Below are 14,096 nucleotides of genomic sequence, written 5' to 3' on the forward strand. Positions count from 1 at the left end.
GAAGAAGGAAATGAAAGGAAAGGTAAAAAAAGAAAGGACCCGTGGAAGCTTTGATTGCATGATACGCGTTATCGTAGTGGCCCGACCAAGAAATGGCTAGTGATCCTTTGCCTCTGCTTTTCTTCTCTTCTTCAACAAAATGGCGTTGCTCGCATTTCATGATCTATAGAAAAACCAAATCCTAACAATCTTTCTTTCCCGTTCGGTCACTTTTTCTTGATTTTTTTTCTTCTCGTCCGATTTCGTTGTAAATATTTTAAGGTTTGATTTCGGATTCATCAAGTGGTCTTCATTGATTCTCGTACATTGCCTTATTTCAAAACGCTGATGTTTTGAATTGGAATTTGTGTTTTTTGGTGCGCAGAGAGAGATGGGAGAGCTAGTCAAGGTTCTGTATTTAGTTGTGGTGGACGAAGGCGAGAAGAGGGAGAAGGAGACGTCGTCGTTTCGGTACACGCGTCCCGTTCTTCAGAGCACCCTCCAACTCATGGGCTGCAAAGCTCGTCATGCCTTTAAGGTTTTCCTTTTTTTTTTTTTAATTTAATCGAATTCATTTTGTAAAGCAATTTGGATGATTTGTTTAATTATGGATTTACGATTTAATGTCGATTTCCGTTTGATCTTTGTTTCTTTCTGTTATATTTTTGTTTGATCGATAAATTGTAATTATGATATAGTAAATCGAAAATGTAGATGATGTGGTGATGGATCTTGATTTCTTATAACGTATTCTATAAAATTCCTAGGTTTCAATTTTACATGATTTTGTGCTTTAATGCTGAGTCAAAACAATACGAATTTTAACAATTTGATAGTACTTTTTTTTTTCTTCTCAGTTGAGAAAAAAACCACATTCTTTCGTTGTCATAGAGTTTTGACTGAATATTTATCTTCTCATTCCCTTTAAAAGTGATCAATTGTGTAGTTTTTAGGTTCCACTTTGTTTCTGTAAAAGGTTTCAGACTTTTGGAAATGATTGAGATCGAAGAAGATGAAATTGGTAATGATCTGTTTCCATTTTTGTTGACCCTCTGCATTGTGGATGCTGTTCTACATCGTGGATTGCCTCATATTGTGCACATTATCGGTTTAAGTTTCAGTCGGAAATTTACTTTCTGCTTCTTATTGGGATATAGAGATCTTCATTATCTTGTTTAGGGAGAGGTTGATACCTAGATTAATTGACTTGTGTAAGATGCATATCGAGTTTGGGACTGTCGTTTCCTCAATCAGATGTCTATATAAAATTCTTGTGTATTGGTCAGATTCTTTGTTGCCCGATCTCTTTTGACTTTATATTAGTTAACTTGTTAATAATTTTAGGGTGTTGGTTGTGATATGTTATTTCTTCTTTAATTTTCTAATTTTCCATGATTGGTTTTCTTTCATGCGTCTTTAATGGTTATGGCAAGTGGATCCTTTTTTCTGAATGTCCTCTTTGTATTTCTTACCAGATTAGCCAGAGGGTTTTTGAATTGATTAGAAGCGAACCTTCTTACAACTCTCTACTTCAAGATGGAATTGAGATACTGAATTCTTGTGGTTTAAAAGGAAACACTGAGAGGGAAGATGTTCGTCCTACCAATGGTGACTTTCGTAGAGCAGAGGCAGGCAGCTGTTTAGTTTCAGACAAAGATGATGAAAATAAAAGTATACCATTTGAATTGTATAAAAGACGTACATCTGTTTCTGTAAAAAGAGAGACTTTCTTAGATGTTGTCTGTGATGCTCTTGCTGAATATAAGTATGTGGGTCCAAACCAGAGGGCTGACTTGGTTTTGGCATGCAGGTATTGTATAACATCTTATACCTACAAAAAAAGAATTGCAATTATACATGTCGTATAATTAATTGCATGCATGGAGAATCTGCATATATTCCTTTAAATTTTTGTCTTTTGTTGGTAATTTTTAGTGGTGATTGTGGTAGCTTGGAGATTGGTAATTCACGCTTCTTAATTTCTTCTATTTTATAGAATATATTTCGAGAGATATTCTATTCAAGCATGATTTTCTCCATAGATGATTGTTCAATTGTCCACCTACATTTTCTTTTTTCCCCTTTTTGGTGGTTTTGCCAACAAGACAGTTCCTTATCACAAGTATTCCATAAGCTTTTAATGTAACATGTATAGATTTTTAATGCCTAGTTGCAGCAAATGCACATATATGATTTGATAGGGGATCGTGATAGTGGGTTTAGAATTGTCTTGTTCAGTGTCCTATACTTGGGGTGTTCAAATCAGATGCAAGCACCTTCTTGTCTCTCGTTGTAACCGAATTGGTCTTCACTGCAGAATCCGAGAGAGGAAGGAATCTGTAACTGTGCTGTTGTGTGGCACTAGCGGTTGTGGCAAATCTACTTTGTCTTCTTTGCTGGTATCTTTGCTTTGCATATTAATGTTGTGTGGCCCTATCTGTTGCAACTGCATTCCCATAAATAGCTAATCTTAGTGCTTTTGATAATGTCATGCAGGGTAGCAGGTTGGGAATTACAACTGTGATTTCAACTGACTCAATTCGCCACATGATGAGGAGTTTTGTAAATGAGAAGGAAAATCCTTTACTCTGGGCATCGACCTACCATGCTGGGGAGTGTTTGGATCCTGTGGCAGTTGCAGAAGCAAAGGCTAAAAAAAGAGCAACGAAAATGGCAGGCATTGCTCAATCACTTCCTAAGGGTGAGCTAGGTGATGGTTCTTCAGCTTGCAAGTCTGATGCCCGACCAATAGAAAGTGGTTCTACTAGTACTGAATTGATCAATCCCAAACAAATGGCAGTTGAAGGATTTAAGGCACAAAGTGAGATGGTCATTGATAGTCTAGACAGACTGATTACTGCATGGGAAGAGAGGAAAGAGTCTGTAGTTGTTGAGGGTGTTCACTTAAGCCTTAATTTTGTTGTAAGTAAACTTTTTGTTTATTCCCTGCAATCAAATGTGTTCATTTCCCCAAACTTCATTTATTCTTATATTGATTTTTGATCTTTGTGTGCAGATGGGGCTTATGAGGAAACACCCCTCAATTATACCATTCATGATATACATTACGAATGAAGACAAACACTTGGAAAGATTTGCAGTTCGTGCTAAGTACATGACATTGGACCCTGCAAAAAATAAGTATGTGAAGTATATAAGGAATATCAGGACAATACAAGATTATCTATGCAAACGGGCTGATAAGCACTTGGTACCAAAAATAAACAACACAAATGTTGACAGAAGTGTGGCGGCTATACATGCGACAGTTTTCAGTTGCCTCCGCAGGCGTGAAGCTGGGGAGCCACTTTATGATCCTATAACAAATACGGTTACTGTAGTTGATGAGGAATACCGGAATCAGTGTACTGCAGCACTGAGCTCCAAGGGAATGTTTCAGTTGATCCAGAGGAATGGTTCTTCCAGGCAACTGATGGCTCTTCTTAACACTGATGGATCTGTTGCAAAAGCTTGGCCAGTCGAATCAGTTGATGGTAATGGAAGGCCTATCTTTGGTCATGGGACTGAGGGTGAAATAGGCATTCCCTTGTATGGACCTCTAAAAATTGGCAAGGCCGAACCCGTTAATCTTCAATTTGGTCACTTTGGAATTAGTGCCTGGCCTAGTGATGGTGGCACAAGTCGTGCTGGAAGTGTAGATGAGTCCAGATGTGATGGCACTGATAATGGCAGTAGATACCAATCCTCTTGCTGCAGCTCACCAAGGATGTCTGATGGTCCTGCAAAGGAGGTAGCATCTTAAAATTTCTTTTTGTTTCTTTTATTTTGATGTGTATATATAGCAAATTAGATGAAATAATAAGCAAATGGAAGCCCCCTTTAATGCTAGTAGTGTGGTATTTTTCTTTCAATTTATTTGGTTATGCTGTGCTTATTTTGGGCTTAGATTATTGATTTTCTCTCTATCTCACAGCGAAAGGAGGAAAATTCAGTGTATGGCAGTGATGAAGAAGTTGACGATCCACCTGAGGTGGACAGTGATGACGATTTTAGTGATGATGGTGATAAACAGGTCCATGAAGAGGTATGAACATGTATTAGATTCTTCTACTAGAGGTGAAATATGTATATCATTTTCGTGTTGATTTTAGAGATTAACTTGCAAATGGCATCGCAACTTGCCATGCAATAATACAAAAAGGAGTTCTTATTAGTTCTTTATTATTCCTCTTATCTGGAAGAGGTTTATGAAATGGCCTATTTGGTTTTATCCATATTGGAAGCTTGGTTCAGTGATACTTTTTATGAATGTTTGATGATCGAAATGGCATTAGGTCCACTTCCACTTTCTAATTTGTATAGATTTTTATTCTAATCTGTCTTCATCTTAGAATTCCAGATGAAAATAGGTCTTATTATTTTGCTTTCAGGTTGTGTGGATTTTATTCTAATTTTTTCTTCTTTTTTTTAATTCAGGTAGGCTCCATTGATGAGGGCTCAACAAAGTCAGATGAAGAGTATGATGACCTGGCAATGCAGGATGTTCAGGAGAATGGATACTGGTCAGATGATGATGAAGGCCCTGATGATAAGGTATTGCCATTTTCTGGGGACCAAGCAACCTGCACAAGAGGGGATAAATATAAAAAGAATTTGGATTTCTTCCTTAGGAGTATAAGTGAACAATTTTCTGAGCCACTATTCTCTCACTCTTCGGTTCTTACGGAGAAGAATGAGAGGGGATTGGCACCTTTTGGCAATGTTAAAATGAGAAAACGCTCCCTCAGCATTCCAGCCTTGGGAAAGCATGGATCAGTAATTAGTGATCCCATACTTTCCGGGGCTTCTCAGTGGAAGCGAAACAATTTTGTTCTTGGTATTTGATGTTTTCTTTATATCCCTTTTGTGGCTCCTATAATTACTAGGTAATTTAATCCAAGATGCTAACCCTGCCCTTCCCACTTTCCCCTCTCATGTATAGTGATGCATGTTATGTTTGCATGATTGGTAAACGGCAATGATGCTTTAATGTTGATTTTTGTTTTTGGATAAATGCCACGAGCAACTTTGGGGTTCAATCTTTTCTTTTTTGGTACAAAGGGTTAAACTTAAAAGCATGTTATCGCCTGAGCCAATTAGGGCAGATGTCATAGGCGAGTCTGCAATAGTTAGTTTTTGTCGATCAAGTGTCGGGCTCTAGCGTCTTTAAATTGCGTTGGAAGTTTATCATAAGATGGGTGTCCTCAAACTCATTGGTTAGCAATGTTGGCTAGCTTTTGCTATGAATTTTGCATATCGTTAATTCTAGTAAAATATGGCTTCGAGACAACAACCTCCAACAGGAGCAAGTTTATTGATACCCACCTCTAGTAGTGCATAGACATCCATGTGGCCAGTGTGCCACTGTCGGATTGTGATATGAATAAAGCATGAAACGGGAAATTGACAAAAGGGAAAAAGCTAAAGAGGAAGAGGAATAATATTGCCACTACCTATCTCATCTCTCAACGTTTTGGCCGAAACCAAACATCATCAGGGCCGGAGACAGGCTCCATAAGAATCAATTTTTGTTCAAAACTTACTTATCCACGGCTCTTCTCTGCATCAATGATATAAGCTCTAAATCATGATTAGATGTTTTGAAGTAGGTTTCATGTACGTTAGTAATGCTTTTTCCTGGTTATGCAGCCCAAGTACAAAGACTATAATGAGGTGATTGCTATTCGAATCCATCAGGGTGCCAAATTTTCATTGCAGGATTTTGCAAGATACGCTCCCCTAGAAGCTTAAACCACTATCAGCACCTCTCAGCAGCATATCCTGTTTGTCTTTTAATGGACATCCACCTTGCCTGTAACAACTGGCTTTAGAACCCTTGGCTTCCTGGAAGTGATCTATCAGACAACACCTAAACCAGTTTTTAAGCCCTTTATTTATTGCATCTCATGAAGCAGCATCCCACTCCACTAAATTTCTTTCTATGAATTATTAGCTGATTGCGGATGTGAAGCTTAGCGATTTAGGGCATATACCCCTTTTAATCATTATGTTCAGCAGCATCTTTGCTTTCTCAGTCTGATACATTTCACACAATAATTTCCCCATCTGATTACATAAAGATATGTCAGCATGAAATCCTTTCCTCTCCATCTCAATTCGCAACTCAAAAGCTTCATCAACCATCCCATTCAGGCAAAATCTATCAATCAACATATCATACATAACCTTGTCCAACTCAAATCCCTTATTTTGCATCTCATGTACGTACTTCATTGCCACTTCCATTTCTCGAACGTTAGAATACGCGTTTATTAGCGGCCAATATGTATCGACATTTGGCTTTATACATCTGTTGCTCATTCTATCAAACAACAATAACACACTCTCTAGTGATCCTGATTTCAAATAGCCATTTATCATCAAATTATACAAATAAGTATCAACTCTCAAACCTTTATCATGCATCTCCTCAACCAACCTGTCAGCTTCTTTGATTTTCCCATAGCTTGTATACCCATCAATCAAAAATTTATACGTCTCAACATTAAATTCCACTCCGCCCTTTTCCATCAAACCTAACACCAAATCTAACTCCTCAAAATTCCATCTTTTTGCACAAGAATCTATTAGTGTATTATAAGTTATTACATTGGCTTTAATCCCTCTACCAGCCATCTCCTCCACCATTTCTCTACCTTTCTTTATATCCCCATTTCTACACAACCCATCAACCACAGCTGTCAGTGAATAAACAGAAATTTCAAGACCTGTTTCTACCATTTGATAAAAGAAATCTAAAGCCAAGCCCAATTCATCAGCTCCCTTAAGAGCAATTAAATGAACAGTACAAGTTCTCTCATCAATCTTAATCCCATTATTCTTCATATAATCAAAAGTCTTTGCTACTTCACCAAATTCTCCATTATCAGAGTAAACTTTAAGCATCAAATTAAAAAACTTTGCCATAACTTTAGACTCAAAACAGCAATTCTCAACAGCAGAAGCTATAACAAGAAAAGGGTACCTGGGATTTTCATTAATCGACAGAGATTTTAACACAGATTCAGCATCCGAAAACAACCTGGCTTTGAGAAGCCTAGAAATAAGGGTCATGTGGGCTTGGAGATCAGGCTTGAAGGAAACCAAAGATTGGTTTTTGACGACCAAGTTGAAGAAATGGAAGCATTTGGAGGGTTTGAGATCTGGGTTTGCGAGGATATCATGGAAAATGGTGGGATTGAGATCGGACAGAGTAGAGGCATTAAGGGGCTTGGAAATTGCTAGGAATTTGGAGATTAAGTCTGGTAAGTGTTGATGATAAGGTTTTGAAGAAAGGGTTGATGGGGAGCAATTTTTAACAGCTTTCAGGGTCTTGAGAAACTTTCGAAAAGTCATTTGTGGGGTTATGGAGTTTGGAACAAGTCTGCAAATTCTGAGCTTTTTGACACCTTAAAATTAGCCACTTATTGTCACGCCTGTTCCCAACGGCAGTTTCCGGCCGGCTTTGCATCTGTTTGTGGGCTGTGGCTGAATCAGAAAGTGGGCCTTATTTGTTGATTGTTATCTTTTGGGTTTGGGTTGAGACTGTGGGCTGCCCATTCCTTCCCACTGAGGATTGTTTCGTGACCTTTTTAAAGTATCGATTGTCTTTAACAAGCATAATAAAACCAGTAAAGAACACGCATTTTCTGGGCAACAAAAAGCAACCTCATATCTAATGCTGGTGTCATCTGAAATTATCACATGACATCATTATTTTGCCCTCAATAATTGATGGCTGTGACTGTGACCAAATTTCTCCTTGATTCTGAGCTAGATGATTCTAAAAAAATAAGTTTCCATTCATGGTATTTCTCATTTGGTCACCTTTGTAGTTTGTATTAAAAACCAGCAACTTCATTTAGCCCTCAACTAATATAGCATGAGGTGCTGTAGGAATCACAATAACTGCTGCACCCTTCAAATTCATTATTATGGGTGCCTTGATTTTTTTATGTCCAATCATGAAAGATCTGTTGGCAGAGATCCATTTCAGATGGTCCTTCACTTGCATGTCTGCCACATGAATACCCACTGTTTCTGTCAGATGGACCACAAAAATACAACATTCGGGACCATTGTGGTTTTTTGGACCCACTCAACCAAAGGTTTGGATCAAGTTTTCATTGGACAAAAATTTGCATAGGTAATGACCGAGCGAGCGAGCGTGCTTTAATTGTCTAATCTGATTTTCATGACATGAAGACTTTTGATTCAACGATTTTGAAATACAATAGTCTCAACAGGTCCTTCACGCCTACAATATAGCTTTTCAAGCAATTCCCTATTAACTTTGATTGGATTCAGATGTCAAAGAAAAGACCATTGCGTGGCTAGCCATGCCCATGTTTCCTCTGAAAATTATCTACAAAAATCACATTATCAAAACCTAAGACATGCTTCTTTAAAACGGATGTGTAGAAAAAGAAATAATAGCTTTGATTTATTTAAATCAGAAACACATGTACAGAAAAGAAATTTTGGAGAGATATATATATATATATATAGTTAAGTCTTAGTCTTTGATTATGGAATGCTAATGCATGGAATTATCAGAATTAACACGGAACGCCTAGGGGCAGAATGAGTAGAGATAAAATGAGAGAGAATATCATTATCCGAAGGATTCAGCTATAGTGACTTGTATTCAGTCTGATCAGAAGCTTAATAAGCTTCAGCTTCTTGAACTTGAACTGAACCATGCATACAAGACTAAAAGGATATAATTTCAATCCTTGTAAACTTGACAGGAAAAAGGGTTTTTGTTAATGAAACATGCATTTCCCATGTATTCATTTGTTGGCTCGCTTGTTGCATGATGTAGCAGACTAGCAGTCTCTTTTCCAAGCCAAGATGGGTTGGAAACCATCATTCATCATTTGTTCAAGCACCAGCTAACATCTGAAATTAAGTGTGGTGCATCTTTTCAAAAGGCATCTATATTATTTCTCGCTCGTCATATCGTAGCATTCAAAAATGTACCAAGAACTTAAAACTTTCATTATCAGAAAATAATGTGCAATCTACGGAATTAAGAAGAAAAATGTATCAACAAGAGTTCATAGTTTCCTTGTATTTTTCCCAAGATTCAGATCAGTTATCGATATCATGGATTATATATGAATCATCTAGCTTTTGATGCAAGTTTCAGAAATAATATAATGGAGTGAGTCTGATATGGAGTTTATATGGTACTTGCAGATGTGTGCGGTGTGAAGATCTCGAATGCAGGAGCTCCCAGTTTGTCTCCCTTCCAATTAGTTGAGACAACAATGCAAAATCTACCAAGCAAAGGAAAGAATCATGGAGAAATCCTAATCCTGTTCCCAAGCTTTGAAAGCAATTAAAAAGTGACTGGAACAATAATGAAAAACACACTATTACTCACCAATAAATTCGGAACTTGTAATTGAATAAAGTTTCACTGTTTCATCGATATTCAACAGTACTCAGGTTCAGAAGTACTGACCATAAGCAAACATGTTATCAATCTTACAAGAAAAATTAGATGGCAGCATAACTTATATTACAGCATTAACTCAGCAAAGAAGTGGAGCAATCAAAATCGAACTGTGATAGAGTTTCTCAAATACCATTACCATTTGACATCAAATTTTGTCGTTGACAGTCCAACATGACATGGCTTGGGAATCTTAGAGCAAGAATATTTTGTACAAAGTAGGGGCCATATATAAAAATTATTGATATCATGAAATATTTTGTTGAGAATATATTAATGTACCTTTGATTCCCAGATGGATCCTATGCTATAATTGTACGTCTTTCTTCTATGATTGTCGAAGCATTTGAATACAATTAAACATACTGATGTTTTATCGAAACTGCAGCATCATTAAATAAAACTGCATGAGAAAATTTGATTCGATAAACTGTTATCTTCATAGTCAACAATGGTTGCTGAACAGGAGAACCCTGGAAGATGTTACGGATTTGAACCAACACATAATAATTAAAGCATTATCAAAACTAATTAATTTCTTATCATCCCAAAAGGGTCCTATTGGGTTTAATATGAAATCATTGGAGTATCACATTGAGTTGCAATTCTTTAGCTTTTTGACCATGAATGCAAATAGAGAAACGAAAGACAAGAAAAACAATATAGTATACCACCGAGTAGTAGATTTTTAATTTTGGTGATCGAAGTTTAACCTTAATCACTTCAAATAAAAAAACAATAATATAATATCGACTACATATGACTCTAATTTAGCAAATGTATGTATACGTACAAACAATGCAAGGCCAAAATCTATGAGAAAAGATATCCCCAAAGATTGAACCATGTAAACCAACAGATTTGACGAGAAGTGAAATTAAATTTAAAGCGAAGTAACTTTTGCAGGAGATTTCTACAGATGAAAAACTAATCATCAGAAACTAATGCTTTAATCTTTACTTGTTGCCTTGAACATTTTCTAGTTTTATTCCTGACTTGGTATCGTACCTAATAACCATATATTAGTATGCAGTGTTTCTGTAGACACACAAATACGTATCCATAACTGCATAAGTGTACTAGCTGGAGCCATTGTACGATATATGCATCAGCTTGTCTATCTTTCTTTTGGAGTATCTGAGAAAATTTAAAATGGGGACCCACCAATCAATGATGATGAGACTTCATTAGTCTAATCCAAAATATTGTGTTTTTTAGGACTAATGAAGGAAATAATTACAAAATAGAAAAAGCACATGATGAGAGTTTTATATACACAAATTTCGTATTCACTATTGATTGAGAATGTAAAAGCATTCTAGTGAATAACATCACAACTGCACCCAAGTGTTTCCAGAAGTCAAATTCAAAAGATCCACCCTTATCAGATAGTATATTTTGTAAGCTAGTTAGCTTGAATGTTTCCCAACTTCTGAACATGAAATATTGAATAAGAAAGTTGCAGATATGATTGTTCTACATCTGATGTCAATAAGAGAAGGCGATGATCACAAATTTTATAAGAGTATGGAGTTCAAATAAGTGACTGACATAACAAGTGGAGAGATAGGATAAATGATGAGAATAGACTAGAAATCGTACGTGAATGATTATTACACTCACAGGCAGAGAAATAAAGGGATCGAAAATTGAAGAACGGATTGGAGAAGCAAAACAAGCTAAAGGCTCAAGTTCCAATGCTGACGAGTTACAAAATTCTACATATAATACCTGCTAGACAACCCAGAAAACCCTGAAAGATTTTTCTGTTAAACTGAAACCAGAAACTGGCTCAAACAGCTTTAGTAAGAACTTGTCCAAATCCAAATTACCTTAGAGAAGAACCCAGTTCTAACTGATTGAAGTTACAACATCCAAAAGGAAACTTGATTTCTAGCTATATGCATGTTGTAGCTAGCTAGATATAATACCATCATTTTCTTGGCTAAACCCTTTATTTCTCTTTGTTGAAAAGCAGACACCACAAAAGATTTTCCAAAATTATTAAGTTAGAACTTGTAAGGGTATTGTATATATTTGTAAGAGTTGATAAATCAGTGGTCCAAACATTTTGAATCGGTTTGGCTTAGGCCTAGCTGAGGGAAATTATAGGCATGTACCATATGTAGAGCACAGATTATGAGAACCAAAGCTTGGAAAGTGATGGAGGCACACAGATATCCATAATTTTGTAGACTGAGTTATCACTTTTATCATGACTGGTGAAGCAATATTATGAAGAAAATTTCACTAGTATTATTGAAGGGATGAAAAAAAGGTGGGACTCAATTGTGTTCAGAGTTCAGAGAGAGAGAAAAGGGTCCAAGTTGCAAGATGCGTTTTCTCTGGTGGTTGGTCCACCAACAAGGAGTGATGGGTGATTAATGCAAAAGCTATCAAACACAAAAGAAAGGCAATGACAATCACACTTGTTCCCACCATGATTCTCTTTCACATTGAAGTTCCAATTTTCAACGATCTATTAATTCTACAGACAAAATCCACTTGGAAGAATGTCCACAAAATTTCTTTAAAAAAAAATAAGTTCATTCAAATATATTTTGAATCTTGCAGTAAGTTATTTAGCTGATATCATCAAATCCCATAAAGAAACAAATCTAAAATACCTCATTTCTCTCACCTTTCTTCAGAGTTCACAGTTTCTGCTCAAAACACTCTCCTGGAGCCAGCCAACACCTTGTTCGCCTTCATCGAAGCTCATCAGACCAGTACCATCTCCTGATGGAAAGATTGCTCCATTGCCTATAGAACTGCAATTTCACAAGCAAAAATCTATAACGAAATAATCAAAACCAAAGATCTGCAAACTAAAAGAATGGATCTAATTTCTTTTAATTACATCAACCAAAGATAACAACAAGAAGAGAGAAGAGACATGGATCGATTGATAAAAAAAAATTCACCTTTTTGAGATATTCTCGCAATAGCTTGAAACAGCATAGTAGACGCTACTTGTTATGGTTACACCTTACCCAATCAAAGTGAAAAATAAGAAGGAACATAATATTATGGAGATAACCTTTATTAAAGAATACCCCATGAAAAATTTGTAGTAATAGTATAACAGAAAATTACTATACCAACCTGACAAAAACAGAAAAAAAAAAAAGAAAAAAACTTGCAAAGAGAGAATCACCTTGTTTTTGCAAAGTGGCACACTATGCTTTTGAAACTGAGAGAAAGAGATTTTTTGTGTGTGTGTGTGTGTGTAGTCGTTTATTGCCGATGCAGCATCATCAAGATTCTCAGTTTCATAGAACTTTGGCAATAAAATTAGAGAGGGAAGAAGGGGGGGGGGGGGGGTAAGAGAGAGTCATCATCAGTGTTATTATCACACAAACCTTGCATTTGCATGTGAATCTTGATGATGCTACACCCGCAAACAACGACTGCAAATCTATGTGTCTATCGAAATACTCATGCACATATATATAGAAAGAGAGAGTGATGGCCTTTGCTAAAAATCAATATATATGAGATTTATATAAAAGGAGAGGGAGAGATGAAACATTGGAGTTTGACCCAAACTCCCAAAGGGTCCAAAGATCATGGATGAACATAAAAGAAAATAAAATAAATTAAAAAGAAAGACAGGAGGACCAGCTGATGTGGCCTGTTACCAGTGGTTGAAACATAAAGTGATTACGTGAAGGCTGCTCAAGAAGTCATCCAACAAGTTGAACTCTATCTTTATTAATAAACAAAACCCTGTTTTCATGTAAGTATGAACTAAAAAGAGGGAAGTTAAGTATTTTTCATTGGAGAAGAAAAAATATTTCTTGTATATCATTTATATATAAGTAATGGGGACAGCTATTCACTGAAAGGCAAAAATATATCTAAACAAATTTCCTTAAGACATGCAAAGTGCAAACGCTAGTGTTTGATTATCTATGAGGTTACAACATTAAATAAATTAAAAATAGTTCATAACTGTAATTGGAAAAATGTGAATTAGTAATTCATATATTATATGAGTAGTCAATTTGGGAATTAAAGTTGTGAATTATGATACGAGTGGCCAAAAATTTTATATGGCTGGAAAATAAATAAAATAATAAAATAATAGTAAAATGATAGATTCCGCCTCCACCTGAACCAGGCCCATGTCCGTAAGATCTAATCTGGCTATGCAGATTTTTCTTTTCATTTTGTTTGCCACTTGAGCCCTTTTTCTTTTCAATCATCATGATTGGAGAAATTATACATATTGGAACAGATGCTTTCTTTTTTATTTTTTTAAAAAGTTAATTTGACGCTGTTATTAAATTTATCACATCATCATTTTTTTTTTATTTTTTTTGTATCATTACCCCTTTATTAATTCTGATAAAAAAATATATCATTCCCCTTTAAATTAAAAATTAATGAACTTTATGAGGAAAATTTTAAGAAATCAATTTGATAATCATAGTCATTAGTGGTCAAAGTTTTAATTTATTATTATTTTTGGACAACTGCCAAAATATAGTGTATTTGATAGGGTTATATCTTAATTGATTCAAAATATTCAACAAATCACATAAACATTTTATTTTTTGGTAGAATGGATATTTCTTGAAATATATTCTGATATGATCAGATACCCATGCTGTCATTCCACAACAACACATCTAGAAATGCCAAAGCCATCAAT

The 14,096-nt window shown here is 35.8% G+C and overlaps 2 protein-coding genes across 15 annotated transcripts; one reads left to right on the forward strand and one right to left on the reverse strand.

Annotated features, from left to right (window-relative positions):
• Window positions 1-4,901, forward strand: LOC111301470 (P-loop NTPase domain-containing protein LPA1 homolog 1-like). The gene is made up of 8 exons (XM_022897149.2): window positions 1-261; window positions 365-517; window positions 1,455-1,789; window positions 2,297-2,378; window positions 2,476-2,901; window positions 2,996-3,730; window positions 3,914-4,024; window positions 4,417-4,901. The coding sequence occupies exons 2-8, from the start codon at window positions 371-373 to the stop codon at window positions 4,822-4,824; spliced, it is 2,244 nt and encodes a 747-aa protein (XP_022752884.2). The 5' UTR covers window positions 1-261; window positions 365-370; the 3' UTR covers window positions 4,825-4,901.
• A 358-nt stretch (window positions 4,902-5,259) lies between these two features.
• LOC111301471 (uncharacterized) lies at window positions 5,260-13,234 on the reverse strand. 14 transcript variants are annotated; one of them, XM_089744925.1, is made up of 6 exons: window positions 12,364-12,556; window positions 12,081-12,210; window positions 9,722-9,821; window positions 9,368-9,443; window positions 9,175-9,260; window positions 5,260-8,344 (listed from the first exon to the last, which is right to left on the reverse strand). In XM_089744925.1, the coding sequence occupies exon 6, from the start codon at window positions 7,333-7,335 to the stop codon at window positions 5,929-5,931; it is 1,407 nt and encodes a 468-aa protein (XP_089601051.1). In that variant the 5' UTR covers window positions 7,336-8,344; window positions 9,175-9,260; window positions 9,368-9,443; window positions 9,722-9,821; window positions 12,081-12,210; window positions 12,364-12,556; the 3' UTR covers window positions 5,260-5,928. The 14 variants fall into 14 exon arrangements, 11 of the variants coding, with proteins under 11 accessions (XP_089601051.1, XP_089601050.1, XP_089601047.1 ...); XM_089744924.1 differs by adding an exon at window positions 12,597-13,127 and having other exon boundaries at window positions 9,175-9,821; window positions 12,364-12,427; XM_089744921.1 differs by adding an exon at window positions 12,597-13,127 and having other exon boundaries at window positions 9,175-9,821; window positions 12,364-12,479.
• Window positions 13,235-14,096: the final 862 nt, after the last annotated feature.

Source organism: Durio zibethinus, chromosome 15 (assembly GCF_047325235.1).
Source record: "Durio zibethinus cultivar Kanyao isolate XHJ-2024 chromosome 15, ASM4732523v1, whole genome shotgun sequence".
Classification (NCBI taxonomy): Eukaryota; Viridiplantae; Streptophyta; class Magnoliopsida; order Malvales; family Malvaceae; genus Durio; species Durio zibethinus.

What these genes read in the sequence shown, in the direction of transcription:
- LOC111301470 (XM_022897149.2), top strand. Translation starts at nt 371, where the DNA reads ATGGGAGAGCTAGTCAAGGTTCTGTATTTAGTTGTGGTGGACGAAGGC. An exon ending in GACTTGGTTTTGGCATGCAG is followed by an intron (nt 1,790 to 2,296) that starts GTATTGTATAAC and finishes TCTTCACTGCAG; the next exon opens with AATCCGAGAGAGGAAGGAAT. An exon ending in ACTTAAGCCTTAATTTTGTT is followed by an intron (nt 2,902 to 2,995) that starts GTAAGTAAACTT and finishes CTTTGTGTGCAG; the next exon opens with ATGGGGCTTATGAGGAAACA.
- LOC111301471 (XM_089744924.1), bottom strand. Translation starts at nt 7,335, where the DNA reads ATGACTTTTCGAAAGTTTCTCAAGACCCTGAAAGCTGTTAAAAATTGC.